At 42.5% G+C, this 17660-nt stretch overlaps 2 protein-coding genes across 7 annotated transcripts in view; both read right to left on the bottom strand.

Annotated features, from left to right (window-relative positions):
* Positions 1 to 1687: 1687 nt before the first annotated feature.
* Positions 1688 to 13224, bottom strand: si:dkey-156n14.3 (zinc finger protein ZXDC). The gene is made up of 10 exons (XM_042406921.1): positions 11168 to 13224; positions 10153 to 10305; positions 9629 to 9707; positions 8364 to 8494; positions 6790 to 6960; positions 4752 to 5536; positions 4488 to 4572; positions 4145 to 4317; positions 2754 to 2855; positions 1688 to 2505 (listed from the first exon to the last, which is right to left on the bottom strand). The coding sequence occupies exons 1-10, from the start codon at positions 13173 to 13175 to the stop codon at positions 2419 to 2421; spliced, it is 3774 nt and encodes a 1257-aa protein (XP_042262855.1). The 5' UTR covers positions 13176 to 13224; the 3' UTR covers positions 1688 to 2418.
* Positions 13225 to 15791: 2567 nt separating this feature from the next.
* LOC121893948 (copine-9-like) overlaps positions 15792 to 17660 on the bottom strand; it is a 165554-nt gene continuing 163685 nt past the window's right edge. For 3 of the 6 annotated variants that reach the window (XM_042406165.1, XM_042406163.1, XM_042406164.1), the window contains one exon: positions 15792 to 17568. In XM_042406165.1, the coding sequence (XP_042262099.1) occupies positions 17341 to 17568 (228 nt within the window). In that variant the 3' untranslated portion in view covers positions 15792 to 17340. The remainder of the gene's footprint in view (positions 17569 to 17660) is intronic. The other 3 variants (XR_006095450.1, XR_006095451.1, XR_006095452.1) reach the window with 3 other exon arrangements.

The raw sequence follows: 17660 nt of genomic DNA, 5'->3' as shown, positions 1-17660 counted from the left end.
GCCATGTCCTCATTGTGCATAACTTTACGGCTTAATAAAATTTAAATGGGTGAGTTATAAAAAAAAATTCACCCCCATACAGTTGTCATGAAAGGGGAAATTAGCTATAGAAACCAAAATCGTTCTTTGTACCAGGCTGTAAACATGTTTATATCTGCTGTAAAGTTGGGGATTTTAACATGGGGGTCTATGGGGATTGATTGTAAGAGCTGGGGTATCCAGCTCTTACAATACATCCATGGCAAGCCCCTAGGAACAGTACCGGGCTTTGAAGCCAATTTGACACAGCTGCCCTACCGTGTAATTACAACGTCACATGACGCTATCGGCCCCAAAAAGACTTTTCCCCATAGACTTACATTGTGAAAGAGATGTCTGTAAACCAGTGGATGCATTTTTTGAGCATCAAAACCCCCGTGAAATGACTTGTTTCACTATCAGAATTTGATCCATTCGGTTCAATCACATTTGGAGAGTTTAGAAGAGCCACACAATTGAATCATTTTATCCCCATTTAAGTTAGATGGAGGGCTAAACCGGAAGTAGCCAGCTTGGCTGGTGGAGATCGCTATTGCTTTCCTCTATGGACCCCCCAGATGCAGATGCTATGCAAAAGAAATCAAACTTTTTGGGGTTTATACACCTGAGCAACTTTCATAGGAATGAAGGGGCCCCACCTCTGATGCTGTATCCTGTTCTTATACATCCATGCTACTCAGAGGTTGGTGCTAGATTGGATGGGCCAGAGGGACGATTTGTGAAACTCTCACGAAATATATATGCTAACCTTAATCTAACCCTAACCTAGAGGGTTAACCTAACCCTAACCTAGAGGGTTAGGTTAGGTTAGCATTTACCCTACTCAGATCAGGCAGTGACACGTTATTATGGATCCAACTGCTTTTCTTGGCAAGACATGCCCTGCGTAGCATTCAAGTGCTAGGATTGGCCAGGCATCCATGCTCGTGTGAAACAATGCAAGTGTTGATTTTGACAGCTAACGCTTCAGGGTGGGAAGCTGTCAAGTAAAACCTGTGCAAGAATGGCGAGATGGTCGCTTGAACTATATTTTTTACATGTAAAATTAAATGATACACATTACACGGACCCACAGTTGTAGTTCTACTTGTTTTTGGGACCACCATTATTGTTTTCTCAGGCTGGTTAGCAGCTCCTCTGTCTGGACTGCTGCTAATGCCACTGACCCACTGTTAATTTAGCCTGTCAGCACCTGCTACCGCCAATGTTACTGAGGAAAATACATATAAACAGCTTGCAAAGCTGTATTTACGGAGCAGTTTTTGCAGACTTGTGACAGAGCTGGAGGAACTTTCTAAACATCTAACCCTGATGTCATCAGTTGTATTGGTTTGGCCTGTACATTCATGACGAAAAAAAGCCTGTGTTACAAACTGGGAGTGTGGAGAATGAAAGTTGTTTGTGTTGCCAAGCAAGGCAGGAAAAGGAGCTAATTGCATTATGGGAAATGTAGTATCAGGGTGTTTTGGGAGATTGACCCACTGGTGACCAAGTAAGAATTCTACTGATTGAGTGGCCAAATTGCTGGCTTCTCTTCTTTTCCTATTACTTTATTCAAACTTTTCTCTTCTATTATGATCCTCAAATATTTAACTGACCAAAATTAAAACAAATGAAGAAATGAGAAATAAAAGTCTCTGAGACAAACTGTTCTGATTGTGCTTTAATTCATTTGTGTTTGGCTCTGCCATTCTGTAAACCCTCAGCTAAATAATAAATAAACAGATGAAATTATTTTAAGAAGGTAGTAACCCATTACACATATATATGAATATATAAACACATGGACAGGCATGTTTTCAACATGAACTTACTGCTGCCATAGAAAAATAAATCTAACAAAATGTAAGAAATCAAAATTGCAACAAATAAAGCAGATAACCTGCCGGTGGAGGTGTGCACAGTGTGAGGTGTCTGTAAGGCAACTGGAGCGTAGACAGCCCACTGTGTGTGCACGAGTGGCAATGTGGCACCATGGAATAGACACCCAGAGGACACAGAGGAACATGAGGAGCCTCTCACGTGTGTGCAAGGCTGGAGTCTCTTTGACATGTGAGTGCTCTCAGGTTTGATTTTGGTACAAACAGGACTTTAGAAATAAACACATGATATTCTTCAAAACAAAAATTCCTCATCTCCTTGTCTCAAGGTGCATTATCAATGGGATCATGTCCATCCCAGAATCCTGACCCCTCCCCACCCTCCTCCCAATCCATATTAACCACATGTCCAGAAAGGCTTTCAAAGTCCTGGGTAAAGTCGAGGCAACCGCTTAATGGAGTCAAACATCTCAGCGCATGTTTATTGATGTAAACTGTGGACAGTGACGAGGACAGAGCCAGTGAGGCCCATCACTGACTCCGCAGCACTGTGGGGGGGTCATTCCAAGTCCTGGAGGTTGATTGTGCTTCCTGTGAACTGCGAGTTGTCGGAGCCGTTGTCGTCCTCTGTCATCACTGAAGGTTCCTGTGAGGAAACAGCATCAGAGATCAGTTCTCTCATATCAAAGTGGACTGAACTCTGCATTGACATTACATGGAAAAGTGACAAATACATCTGCTCACATCAGCTTTCAGATTCTAGATGTGGTCATGTTTGATTTATTGTAAAATATAACCTCACTGCATCACTACATGGAGTTGTGTCACTATAGCTGCAGGCAGCGTTACCATAAATACAACACATCAGAAATTGTCATTGAAAAATGTATTTACTTGTAAAATGTTGACAGGCAGGTCGACAGTGAGCTGGGAGTGGGAGCTGGAGGGCTGAGAGCTCAGCTGGAAGGCCAGGTCTCCATCACTGGCTGGGTCGTCCTGCACACACACACACACACAAGTTTATGCAGCTATCCTTGTTAGGACATTGCATTAATTTCCATTCATTGTGGACAGGCTGACCTAAACCCTAACCAATTCATGCCTAACCCTAACCTTACCCCCCTGACCTTGACCAGGACCTCAAAAATGACATTTGCCTCATTAGGACCAGGCTATGCAGTTGGTAATGTCCCCTTTGTAAAATGACACTGAAGGCTGAAGACTCACTTTAATGAAAGGTGGCAACATAGTCCAGCTACATCACTGCTACACACAATGGGGGGATATTTACTAAACCTGTTGCATATTAGTCAAATATTTTATTTTAGCATGGTTTTAACTAAAACTACAGACGCTACAAACTCTTGCTGTGCGTATGTGGAAAGGAATGAAATACAAAAGCATTTTCTGCAGCTGAACTTAAAATACTTGGGAGAAAATACTTTTGTGTGCACATGTGCATTCATTCTGGAAGAGGAGAACTATACGTGAAGAAATATAATAGCCTGATGTCAGTTCAATAAAAAGATCAGCAACAGATTATTAACCATTAGTAATGGAGGAAATGAAGCCTTCTGAAGCACTGAATCAATTTAAGCATGTGTTGAAAATAGTTCACTGTTTTGATGCATTTGTCTAAATGGCGACATCTGCTGAGCAACACCCGGTATTGCATATGTATGGATGGATGGCATATATCTGAGACCATGATCAAACAGTTATGGTTATTTTGTTCAATAGTCTAAACTATAAAAACAGATCACTTTTCACTTTTTTTTTTTATTTCAATGGTACCTTAAACAACACGCCCCCACCAGTGCAGCACCCTATGCTGTTTAAATGCTGGGCTGTTTTCAGTCTGAATCCCCACTACCCCCACCCCCACTTCTTTCTCTGTGTGTCTCTCTCATTCATTCTTGAGACCTGCTTTAGTTCCTCCCTTTCTGTGTCTGATGAAACAGTTTCCTGCAGATTGTACACCTGCTTTCACAGACGTAGTGTCCTCGGCTGCAGTGGTGTATCTGTGCTGATAAATTTGGTGTAGCGAATGTTTGTTTGAAATACCATTCCCTCCTCCCACAATTTGCACCTCTTAACAGGAACACCAGAAAATACAGATCTGCATGAGATCAAACATGCAAACAGTTTTCAGCAGGGCTGCTTTTCTTCTGTTTCACCTGCACAAATTCTCAGTGTGTCCCTTCAGCAAACAAGGACTGACTGTTTGGGATGCAAATCTTTCGTAGATATCCACCAGTGTGGTTGGGTAATGAACTGTATCTCACCTGCAGCAGCTGAATCTGGACATACTGGGCCCCGGTGACGGGGTCGCGCAGAGTCAGGCCCCCATTGGCTGCTGCAGCTCCCTCACCATAACGAGCACCAGAGGAAGCCAGCGGTGCTGAAGCAGAGGAAGACTTCACTCCCTTAGTTTTTCTCTGACTCGATCCTGAACCCCCTGGATTTAATCAAAGAGAACATCAGAGAACAGTCACTTTAGTCTGCAGTCTCTGTATCCTGAATCCAGAATGATGAACATCCAATACAAGCTTGAAGATGGTGAATGTGTGTGTGTGTGTGTGTGTGTGTGTGTGTGTGTGTGTGTGTGTGTGTGTGTGTGTGTGTTACCAGAGGAGGCTGAGGGGCCTATCTGCTTCTTTTTCTTGGCCAGCTGGATGGCTCTGTAGTCAGTCCTGGCTGAGCCTCCACTCTCCTGACACACAAAACACACATCATCACAGCACACTCAAAACTACTGCTGTTACATTGGCTTTTTATGGGTGATACCTTTGTTTTTACCTTAGAATCTAATAATTACATGAAAACAAATTATTAAACCAATATCGCTCTCATTTATCTTAAACTGTGCTGCATGACGGCAGCTCTGCTCACCAGGAAGCTGCTTGGTGACACTGCGCTGAGCTCCGGGTCTTTCTGTGGACTGAAGCTGCTGCTGTGACCGGGGAAAACAAACTGTGTGAGGACTTTTGCTCCCTCCTGAGGTCCCAGCACCTCCACACAGCCCAGCAGAGGCCCTGCTCCTCCCTGGCCACCCACCTCCACCACCTTAGAGGGTGAGGCTAGCAGCTCGGCGACAGGGGCCACGGCCAGGGAGGCTGTGGGCTCCACGCTCAGAGCACTGGAGGAGCTAAGTGGGTGCTGCAGGGTGGGGTCCACAGAGGCACCGGGGCCCTGCATGGTGAGAGCCGTGAGTGTTCCCAGGGCCTCAGGGGTGACAGTCTGCACATCATCCAGATTGAGGGTGCCCTGTGGTGGCAGGACGTCACCCACCGTTCCCTCCAGACCGTGGTGGGGACCCATGTCAGCACTGGCTGCGAGGATGAGAGGGTCCACAGCCTTGGCCAACGTGGTGTTGGCGCTGGCGCTGAGTGCGGTGCCAACTGAGGAGGGGTCGATGGTAAGGATGCCTGAGCTCACCAGGGACAGGTCCATGGTGAAAGTGCCATTAGAGCTGCTCCCACCCACGGGAATTCCCACTCCGATACCAGCGGTGGGCGCGGTGCCTCCGGGCACGCTGGAGAAAAGAGAACTCAGGTCCAAGTTAGTCAGCTGGTCCCCCCCGGCAATACCAGGCCCAGCAACTGTTGTTGGGGTGGAGCTGATGAGCTCGCTGCTGGGGGTCAGAGTGGGTGTGGTCTCCATCTGACTCAGAACATCTGGGATGGAGGAGAATTATCATCTCAATTTCATACACATTTTTAATTTACCTTCAAATATAAGAATGAAGTTCAATGATCTAAATGCTTCTCTTTTTTTTTTTTTGCTTTTATTATTATTATTAACTATTTGCCTTCAAGAACAGTGCGATCATCTGCTGCTGGTTTATTGGAGCTTCCCTGCAACAGCCGAAAGAAAATCAGGGATGCAACCTTTGTCAATTACGCCTCAAAACTATGGAACACACTAGTGATAGATATCAGGGAAACCAGCTCCCTAAATATTTTAAAGAGAAAGCTAAAAACCTACCTTTGACCTACCAACCCTTGATTTTAGATATTCCGTGTATTCTATTTTTTAACTTTGTTTTCATTTTATTACTATTATTATTCAGTGGGTTGTATCTTCCATCTTATGTTATGCATTCTATGTATTCCATTTCCACTTTACTTTATCTTATTTTTATTATTATCATCAAGTAGGTTTTATTTTCCATCTCATGTTACTTGAATGTTTTTTAACATGTTTTTATGTCTTTTTTCTTGTCTTTTTTATATGAAAGGTGCTATACAAATAAAGTTTATTATTATTATTATTATTATTATTATTATTAGTAGTAGTAGTAGTAGTAGTAGTAGTAGTAGTAGTAGTAGTAGTAGTAGTAGTAGTATAATAATGAACTGCTGATTGTGTGTCATTATATTAAACCATCATAAACAGTAATATTGTTTTATGTAGGACAGGGTGGTGCAGTGGCCGTCTTTGAACGTGTAAAAGGAAAACATTAGAATAGAGGAACAAATGACTGCTTTTAGAGAGCAATGTGTCCTGTCTATGCAGTCTAACGGTGATCCAATGGTGAACTTCTGAATGTTTATGAGATCAAGACATATCATTATATACAACATAACACTATGGTTGGAACTCATGGTTGAACTCATTTACCTTTGGAGATCAAACATATGGTGTGTTAGGGTAGGCTTTATAAGCTACAGCTTCAGCCTACACCTTTTTTCAGACTGCAGAAAAAACTTTAAGTTGAATTATTGTGCTGTTTTGAGCTGCTCTATTTAAGTATCTTTTTTTCATGTGTTTATGTGTGTATAAAAATGAATTTGTATATGCAGACCAGGGAAAAAAATAAAATAAAATAAAATAAAAAAGAATAGTCAAAATTGATGAGATATCCAAACTTTTAGCCTCTAGTATGAGTCGTGTATTATGGTTTCGATCATGTGTGATAGTTACTAACCAGGACTGAGGTGGTGGTGTTTGAGCATGTGGCTCTTAAGGCTGCTGCGGGAGGAGAAGTGCTTGGAGCAGTTGGCCACGGGACAGCGGGTCCTCAGGGTGCTGGCGTCCTGCTTATGTTTCTTGGAGTGGATGTACAGGCTGCTGCGAGCTGAGAACTTGGCATTACAACCTGAACAACATACAAAAGACAAATGTCAAGTCTTATGATACCAGTCAGGACATTTAACGATGCAACTGAGTTATAACAATGTGTTTAACTGATTGTTGAAGTGTACTGTAGTCAACAGTCATTTTAATTCACAACTGATCAAATACTATCACATGATTCCACAAGGCTATGACTCTACAGCCATGTTGGTGAGGCTGGACTTTCAGCTAAATGCTAACATCTGCATGCTAACATGCACACAATGATAATGTTAACATGCAGGTGTTTGGTAGGTACAGTGGAAACTGCTTATAGTGATCACTATAAAACAGATGATTATTATAACCAGTTGTTTTCTTTTTCTTTATTTCTCATGCAGATTACCATCTAATTGACATTTAAATATTACCGCTGGCAATCAGACTGAGTAGAGCTGTAATCCTGCTATGAGGGAGGACAAAAACATTACTAGGAAGAGGGGAGGACATTTCTCTTCGGTTGATAACCTTAAAAGTAAAGTTAGGCTTCGCCGTTGGCTTCCTAACTCGTTTTAAAAAAAGACGAGAGAGAGAGAGAGCGAGAGAGAAAGAGAAGCAGTGGCTGAGCGAGCTAGAGAGTGGATGAGGAGAGCGAGCAGTGGTAGCAGGAAAGCTGGTGAATGGCAGGAATAAAACGTTATTTTCTGATTTTTTTCACGGCGGTTATAAATAAACATGTCCACGGATATCTGTACCAAATTTAATGGCAATCTTTCCAGTTGTTGAGATTGTGATGACCCCTGTCATCTTGGGGTTTACTGCTTATTCACCTGTCTGTTCTGCTCCACAGGTGGCTCGTTACCCCAAATGGGAACACCTGGCACCAGTGTTCCCAGTTGGTGTAAAGCCTGACTACAGCTAGCAGGCTGTATCACTCTCCTCTGACTGCTTACGGCTGCTGCGGTGGGCAGCTCTCTGCTCTCCTCTCCCCTCCCCTTACCTGTTTTGATCTGGGTTTAGTTATGTTGCTTTAATTATTTACTTTGTTTTTATGCACCTGACAACACACTAACACACTCTCCATTCATGCATTACCAACCTCACACTGACCTACTGATGTCCACACCCCATGTTGTAAATATTTGGTTAATTTGTTTAAATGAATATCTTTTGTTAAACTTTGATGAGGTGTATCTCCCTTTTGCTTTCAGTCTGGACCAAAGTGTTGGTCATATAGACCGACACTACCACCCCTAGAGCCATGCTGCCAACAACATTCAATACTTTATTGCCATCTCAACAGAGTTGATAGGAATTTGCTTTTGTGTGCTCACATCACATGACCACACCAACAACCAAAACATACAAACATAAAACGACCACGGTCACACCAAACCACTGACCTCCTGGCAACTCCTGTATTTAGCTGTTGGTACCTGCACCTACCTTCTGCATGGCACTGGAAGGGTTTGGTGCCCAGATGGGTGATACTGTGACCCTTGAGATGCTCTGCCCGGGTGAATGACTTCCCACAACCTTCCTCTGTGCAGACGAAACGGCGATCATCATCATGTTTCCTATTAAACAAACATAGAGAAGAAGGATGTGGTGAGGTGAAGAGCTCTTTTAACAGACCCAAACATGATTAAAAGGTACAACAGGTGGACTAGAACAGAGAGACAACATGGGGAAAAAGAACCTCTGATTCAAGTAAATCCCTACTGAAAACCCCCTTGATTTGGCAAAGGGAACCAAATACTGTAAAATCCTGACAACATACTGGTGTTCAGAGGCAAATAATTTGCCTCAGCAAAGACAAACTGCACTGGCAAAGTGAAAAAACAAACACAGACATGTAACAGGAATGTTACTGAACAGCACAAAGGTGCTGCATCAAAATCTAATAAACAGTGATGCTAATCTAAAGGCCGGAACGCACTGAGAGCGTCTGATGCACACGTTTTGAAGTACACCCAAAAGCGTTAGGAGGCGTGACAAACTGCCTTGATGCTGCTACTCCTTGTTTCCATTTTGGCGTGTCAAATGAGGACTCGGTGATCAAAGCTGTTTTTTTATGCAGCCAAAAAAGAGAGAGATAGCATGAGTCTGAAAGCGCGAGAGAGAGAGAGAGACAAAGCGTGGTGGTGGTTGAGTGAGGAGAGGGAGTGGTGAATCAGTGAAATAAAACGTTATTTTCTGATTTTCACACACAGTGGTTACATTATAAAGTACAAATACATATCCACCAAACACTCAGATGATTTACTGAGGAGACAGATGCTCTTAGTTTCATTTTCCTCCTCTGTATTTCTCCTTTCCTTTCCAATTAATGCAGCAGCAAATACAAAGAACAGGACAAATCTGTGTTGGTTCTGTGGTGTTGGCATTTCAAATCTGATGCCTGCAGTGCACCGTAGGAGCATCATATGATCCGTGTCAAATGAGGTGCATCAATTATCGCTTTCAGTGCATATGGGCCTTAAAGCTCAGCTGACTGATGTGCATGAAGAAGCTCTGTTTTACAAAACTTCTTCCATCCATGACAAACACAGAACCTATAGTATGAAGAACAAAATCTGACAAAAGGGGAAAAAGTCTCATTCCAGGGTAGTTCTGCTCCTTTTTTTGTTATTGATACTAATTGACTTTAACTATTAGAGTTACCACTTCAGTCACACTGAGGTGAAAGCATCTTTTATAAAAACACTTACCGTTTGTGTCGGAGCAGCTTTGACATACTAGTAAAGGACCAACCACAGCCCTCGGAGTCACAGACAAACGGCCTCTCACCTGGAAACAGAATAAAGGTTTATTTACTGGTGCACAGATTACTGCATCACAAAGAAAGATTAGTATCCAGATAACTGTGGTCTTAACCCAGACTTTCTGCATCACAAAGCTGCCTGTCATAGAACTGGTGTAACCTACTCCAGATGGTTCAGTGACATGTTCAGAGTTTCTAGTGACTCGTTTTGCAATGTTTTGTAAGTGTGCAGCTGCTCTCTTCAGCTGAGGGCAACACATTCACAACATCATGTGATTAAGGAATGACTTATTCTTTGAGGAAACAGCCTCAAACATCTCTAATGCCTGAATGATCACACTGAAATTTATAAGCCACAGTTCACTGACTCTGTGCCTTTAGGTCCTGTTAGGAGACCATCAGGGCCTCCCCTTCTGAACCATGTAGAGGAAGTCGGAGCACTTCTGACTTTCTAATCTAGCGTCAGCTTACCGGTGTGACTTCTCAAATGAATCTTGAGGCGACAGGCCTTGTCGTACGTCTTGTCGCAGCCTGGGTAGGTGCAGGTGAAGTGGCCAGTTTCTCTGAAGTGAGTGCGATTGTGGGAGAAGAGGGCACTGAAGGTGATGAATGTTTTCTCACAGCCTGAACAGAGAGAGAGGATAGTACACTGTAATAGAGCTGCAACAATTCATCGATTAGCTGTAATCTATTCGATTAACTGTCCGCTATTTTGATAATTGATTAATTGTTTTCAGTCATTTTTTAAAGAAAAAAAAGTCAAAATTCTCAGATTCCAGCTTCTTAAATGTGAATATTTTCTGGTTTCTTTAGTCTTCTATGACAGTTAGCTAAATAAATATTTGGGTTGTGGACTGTTGTGGACAAAACAAGACATTTGAAGATGTCACCTTGGGCTTTGGGAAACAGTCATCAACATTTTTCACCTTTTTCCAATATTTTATAGACCAAACAACTAATTAATGAATCGCGAAAATAACTGACAGACTGGTCAATCATGAAAATAATCCTTATTTGCAGCCCTAAACTGTAAAGTCCAGGAATACACTAACACCTAAACGGTCACATTTATATATCCTAAACTTACTGTAACGATGCATTTTAAAGATTCACTTTGAAATTAAATGACATTCTGGAAAAGGCTTCAACGTGAAAGCAAAATCAGCTCCCCAGCAGCAGCTACTGAGTGCTCATCTTGGTCTGATGTATTTGGTAAACATGACTGCTGTGTTCCGTTTCCTGGTGAGACTTTGTGGTATCTGGGTAGTGAAGTGAGTGTTTGTTTACTGCTAGCTACAGTTTGCAGCTGACAATTTGCAAACCTTGCTTGTTTAGCTTAAATAGGTCAATCTTTGAGGTCACCCGACAGCACATGCAAAAAAAATGGAACAAGAATAAACTGCAACATTGAGAAATAGCAGATTAAATCAATAACCGTTAGGTGCAGCCCTAATTAAAACTCAGAAGTCCAGCTGTGGTGCGTTACCTGGGAATTCACACTTGTGGGGCCTCTGGGGCTCAAAGTGGACCCTCTGGTGATTGGTGAGTCGTGTAGCACTGCGAAACCTCTCGCTGCAGATCTCACAGATGAAGGCATTATCCTGCTCATGGACTTTGACATGAGCCTTCAGGTTGTAGACCGTGGTGAAACGTCGTCCGCAGCCTTCAAACTGACAGGTGTGTGGCCGCTGCTTGTCATGGGACTGAAGATGCCGCTTAAGCTTGTAGGAGGTGGCAAAAGCCCAGCCGCAGCCCTCCACAGTGCACTGGTAGGGGCGTGGGTCCTCTGCGTGGTTCAGGAGGTGAACCTTGAGTTTCTGTCGAGTGTCAAAAGTAAAGGAGCAGCCGGCTTCTGGACAGCCAAAAGAGGCTACAGTCTCTTTCTTGGACCTGAATAGCTGGACAGACTGGAAGTCCTCGTTGTCACAGTCTGTGACAGTGGCTTTAGGGGATGGTGTGACCAGATCAGCCTCTGTTACAGCACACAGCACCCCTGCCTCCTGCTTGACGATGGGACAGGAGTCCAGAGAGGTGCCCAGCTCAGACAGGGAACAGTCATCCACCAGAGCCAGCTCAGAGTCACTCACAGACACCCCGGGCCTGGGTTCTTCCTGCTGGCTGGAGCTGGACACTGCCAACGTGCTGATCTTCCCGATGGATTTAGTGCCACTGTCATAGTTGAGAAGAACAATATCCTCATGGTCTTTCATACCTAGATGCTCCTTCAAGCTGACCATGTCATCCTCTTTGTGAACATAGCCCTCTGGCGGGGCAGCAAGAGTCAGTATCCCGTTCTCTATGGTCACTATGATGCTTTGGTTGTTTATCGTGATAGTACCGGAAAATGTTTCGCTAGCAGGCGGACTTGTGGAGGCCGTGACCGGGTTTACACTGTCCTGCAGCCCCACTGGGTCTGAAATGAAGTCAGAAGTGTCCATGGCTTCCACAATGCTCGAGTTCCCTGAAATCAAGGCACTGCTCTCGTCAATACGGGACTGCGACGACAGCTCCCGGGCCAGTTTGCCTTCATTGTTTTCGGTACAAATCTGGCCACAGATCTTATCGCCATATTTGTTTGTCAAAACAACGTCTTCGACAGTGTGATAATAGTCCGTCTGTTTAGCATTAACCGCGGTACAATTGTCGTTTAGTAAATTATAAACATGCTCAGTTTTTTTCAAGGCCTGAGCTTCAAGACAGTTCAAGTTGTCATTAGATTCACGCAGAATAACGTTACTGCTGTTTCCAACCTCCATGGGGCCACAGGAACTTGCTTTAGAGCACTCTGGCGTTTTACCTTTCATTTTATCGCCATCCTTACATGATACATCCGCTCGGTGTTTGTTTGCCTCCCCGTTGCCATCATCTTGTACGACATTAAAAACAACATATAGTTCCTGGGTGTTTCTGTCCGCCCTGTGTGCGGTGTTGGAGCTCCCCGGCGCAGCAGCGCTGTGGCTGGCCAGTGAAGGCTGCTTGGAGGCGCCGTCCTCACGCTGCTGCCGTAAAACTGGAAACGTTTGCTGCCGCTGCGGCATCGGTTCCTCTTCCCCTTCAAACAGAGGCAGCGCCATTTGCATTACAGTATCCCCGCTTTCTACCCCGTACTTCCAGGCAGTCCTAACAAACTCCTGCGGAGCAAACAGTGCGTTTAGCTCATTTTCTTTCTCTGTGTTCACGTTACGAAGTGCAGGACTGGGTCTGTCGTCCAGCAAATGTTTCTTATCGGTTGGTTGCGGTTTGCTGACAGTCGAGCAGTCCGCCCCGCTACCATTTTCCGCCAGTAGGCGAAACGGAGATGTCCTCGGCCTGGTGTTGTTGTTGTTGTCCCTTTGAGGTTCAGGCGACTCCAGTAGTCTATCCGCTTCATTTTCGGTGGAAATAAACCGAGGTATCGACCCTGTTGCTGATCGAAGTGGAGACGAAGTGGTACAGTGTAGGGCGCCATGTTGCGAGTGAATGTTTTGGGCATCAGAAAGCCCCTGGATTTCCATCTTGGTATCCCTGTAGCAGCGACAGAGAAAAGGCCCGCCCTGGTAGACGGAGCGGATCCACGGAGCCGTCACACAGTTTACAGCAGGCCAGCTGCTGCCTTCATGGCCAGCAAGAAAATGTCGGAGGGTCTAACTTTCTTGTTTCAAATAACGTCGATTATTTCTAAAATGTCCAAGTCGTTTGAAACCATTTATCATTTATCGACTACCTATGTTTGATGTTTAGGATAGTAAGAGCATACACACCACGCTAAAGCTAATGCAGGAACTGAGGTACATTTGAACATCAGTCATGTCCAAAAACACATTCTCTGCTCCAATTTGCCATTTCAACAAAAAGTAGTATAACTACTTCAACATGACGACAGCTACAATGTTTTGTAAAATGATTTTTTTAGAAAGGCTGTGCATATGAAGGCCTATGTAGCTTCGAATTTAGGAGCTAGGAAGAATAGGAGGGAGTAGGAGGTACGAGGAGTACCTAAAAGCAGCAGTAGTAGCCTTTAGTTTTGGGAAACTGTGGAGTGGATTTAATAGCAGTGGATCCGGGTGGGTTTTTCTTTAATTAAGTAAAATTGCGATATTTTTTAAGGATCCATTTAACTAATAATAATTTATTTTATAATTTGCAATGCGAAACCAAAACTCTTGTTAAGCTGCATTGTATTTCTAGTATGACATTGTGTTTTTTCAATTTTCCACTGAGTGGCAGTGTAGTACTATAATACATCAAATATTAATCCTTAGAAACTTCATATAGACTTCTTTGTGATTAACCAATATTTAAAGAGCGCGGAACATTCAGAGTTTAGACAATGCATTTATGACTGCCTTTGATATTACAATTTAACTTTTCATAGTGATGTTTTGATGGCAGAAAATAGCATGTATTCGAAAATAAAATAAAGGATATGTAATTTAAAAAAAAAACAACTATTTAGTAAAATCAGTTCACTCTACTCAGAGATATAACATTACAGAGTTTGAAAACTTTATATTACTTGTTATTGACACTAAGGTACTGTACAAAAATTATTGGAGGGGGGTGGGAATAATCAATTCACCTTGTTAAAAAAGCAAGGCCCTCCCCGGCATCATTTCACCACTATTAACCAAAAGAGACAAAGAATATGGAATTTAAGGTGGTGTAATCTAATTTAAATATTAATATGTATATTAGTGTAATTGTAGACAGACATTACAAATAGATTTTGCAATTTCCAAATTTTTGGCAAACACAACAAAATGATGAATATTCCAGCCACTATCTATTTTTAATGAAGAGATACTAAGTAAAAGGCTGAACTTGAATTATGGTATAGGTCTACTTTATATGAAACATAACCTTTCTTCTACTTTCTATTATGGTGGAGATAAAAGTAAAAATGAGGGGGAAAAAATTAGCCCTAGAACACAGACAGGATTTTTGTCCTCTGCATATGGCAAAGAGTACTTTTATGACCCATTGCACACACTAAAGCCATAATTTGCAAGTATTTTATCCCTTTTTTTAAAATTAATCCTGCAAGGGAAGGCTAAAATATGAAATTGGGGTGACTGAAAATTATAAAACCCTTCTCTGCTCTCCCCAAAAAAAGACTACACTCTCTCCATCAAAAGAAAAAAATACATATCGCTGCCCCTTTTCTGACCTCCCCTCCACCCTCAATCATTTTTGAACTGTCCCTTAGAAGTAACCTAATAGTTACTAAAAATAGTAACCGACTAACCAGCTAGGTACAGACTAATGATGAGCCTTCAATAATATCTTTATTTTGTTCCTAAGCAAAAGCTAGAAAACATTGACAAACTCCAAAATAAATTCTGAACAACACAAATGGAGACAAAAATAACAGAGACACATTCAGAGTATCAGAGAGGAACAAAATGGAAGGAAGACTGGTCACAAAATATTCTGTACATCACTTTAGATGTATTTACATTTTACCTACATGTAGTCTGTAAGGAACACACTAGACTGGGGAGAAATACTGAGCAGTATGTTGTTTGTCAGTGTAGTTATCTAATACTGTACACACTGTATAGAAAGCTCAACATGCTTCATACAAAAATATCCAATAAGTTATGTGGCTTTGGGTTGGTGTACTTGTTAATCATAACACGCACATGCATGCATGTTTTTAAACACTGTGATACAAATCTACCCTACTATTTATGTATCTCCTATATGTTTTGGATCATTATATTGGCAGTTCCTTCAAGTATACTGTACACAATAACAGTAGAAGTAGAAAGAACACTGCTGCACAGTACACAAGTTAACACGTAGGAATGTTGATTGAAGTCATTTTCAGATATGAATAAAGATACAGATAACTTTTCTGAACAAGTACAATCATTGGCAGCATATCAGCCAAATTAGCATGCAAAATAACACGGATATCTTGTGTTGTCATATAAAAACAGTCCTCCCTCGAACATACTTATAGGATTATGACAGAAATAAGGCCACATATCCATTTCCTTTCTGATACAATATGACACATGTTTAATAATCCAGACAAATCCTGATGAATCCATTCATTATGATTATTATAATTATTGGTTTTTGAAACCTTTCCAACTTCATGAAACTGGATTGAATTTGTAAAATCAGCCTCTTTACACTGTATCTGATGAGTCCTGGCTGATAACCACAGGAAATATGCAGCTATATATCAAACTCCAGAACTGATGAGGGAAAACTGTGCATACATTTCAAAAAGAAATCAGCACATTACAACTCCCTGACAACAGCCTGAGAGACTTTGACAGAGAACAACATACCAAAACTTTACTCTCTCTTTCTCTGTGTCTTTTCCAGTAAAAAAATGAAGAAAAGTTAAAGTGACCCTTACGCTTTCACACATTCTCTGCTACATATGAACTATTCTGGCCTGCACAGTGACCAGCTCTATTCATTTTAAACAGGTACATGCTTCAGACAGCTCGAGAACGAGAGGCACCCACCTCATGAATGATTCATTCCAAATGATAGCCCCAGCACAGAGAGTTACAATTTAGAGGAAGAGGGGGACAGCAGAGCACACAGACATTGTTATGTTCAGCTTTGCAACCGGGGCTGAAATAATATGTACCTCCTGATATTGTTAAATTGTACAGTGTCTGTAGGAAGTGAAGGTGCTGGAGTGGAGGATATTTCAATATGTTCTCCATCCCGACCCAAATTTCAGAGCCTCGCATTTCCTGTTTTCGGGAGGTGCTTGCAAGCGCCTCCCTTCATGTCCAAGTGGGATTAGTAAAGACTCGCAGGCACTCCGTCTCTGAATGTTGACCTTGAAATGTAGAGTGTTCACCAGCCTTTATGAGAAAACATATTTGAATTTCATGTTCAGCACACAGTAATATACAGCATACATTTTCATGAAGCAATAAAAAAAGGACTGGTGTCCCTTGTCAGTCAGATGCCACGCCCTGGACAGGATTTCATTTCTGCTTCTCTATTTTCAGATCCCTGCGTTACTGTCGAACCTTTAAAATACCCTGAGAATAAACAAACAAGGAAAGGACATCAGCCTCAGTGCCGTCCTTCTTTAAACTGATAGAAATCAAATTGCCCAGCTACTTCAGGATATATTACTCTATTTCAGCAGACACTCTTTATCAACAGCAGGAACAGTGTCACAGAAACTGAAATGGGATGGAAGGAGCAACAGACTCGACTTCTGCATGAGAAGCTGTGGCAAAAAAAAGTCCTTAGTGGCTTTAGTTAGTCATTCGAAATGTTAGAATTAATGACTGAAGAAAAAGTGGTAAACCACATATGAAGCCTTCGATTTAAATGCAGTTTGTGTGTCATTTCAGAGTAGTGTGTTATACCTGCAGAGGGTGCGTAGTGATAATTGCTGACAAAAGTCAGAGCCAGAAACATTAAAAGGATCCAAAGTGTATTTTTCTACACTTCCAGTCTGTTGGAGGAATCCTCACCATTAACACTTTTAAAGGAATGTATTTTCTTCTGGTGTCCCTTTTAGTTTACTGTGGAAACAATCTTTCAGTTTTCAAAATCCTGACTCGGTTCCTGTCAATCAACCCTGAAACCATGCAACACACACACACACACACGTACACACACAGACACAAACACGCATCTTCCTTTGCTCAAATATGCGACTGCCGTACTGCACCAGTCGCTGCCCTCATTTCAGGCATGCACGTTGCGTTCCTTAAGGGCAGCAGTAGTGGTTGTGTTGGTGGTGCCCATTAAAGGGGAGTTGGAGGTGGCGGGCAGGGGGGGCCGAGGTTCGATCCCTCGGCTCTTCATAAAGGACAGAAGCTGGTCGGGGATCTCCGCCAGGACGTCCTTGGCCAGCCGCGCCATGCTCAATACCTGATTCCCTGATCGGTCTATGTAGTCCCGGAAAGGAACAAACTGGAGGGGAAGGTACAAAGAAAACTGGATTATGATGAGAACGTAGAGATTTGCATAAATTTGGCATTTATGAAACAGGTTTAGTTGTTGAT

The sequence above is a fragment of the Thunnus maccoyii genome, chromosome 3, assembly GCF_910596095.1.
Source record: "Thunnus maccoyii chromosome 3, fThuMac1.1, whole genome shotgun sequence".
NCBI lineage: Eukaryota > Metazoa > Chordata > Actinopteri > Scombriformes > Scombridae > Thunnus > Thunnus maccoyii.
The sequence above is the reverse complement of the archived record's forward strand: the minus strand, read 5'-3'. Positions and strand labels throughout refer to the sequence as shown.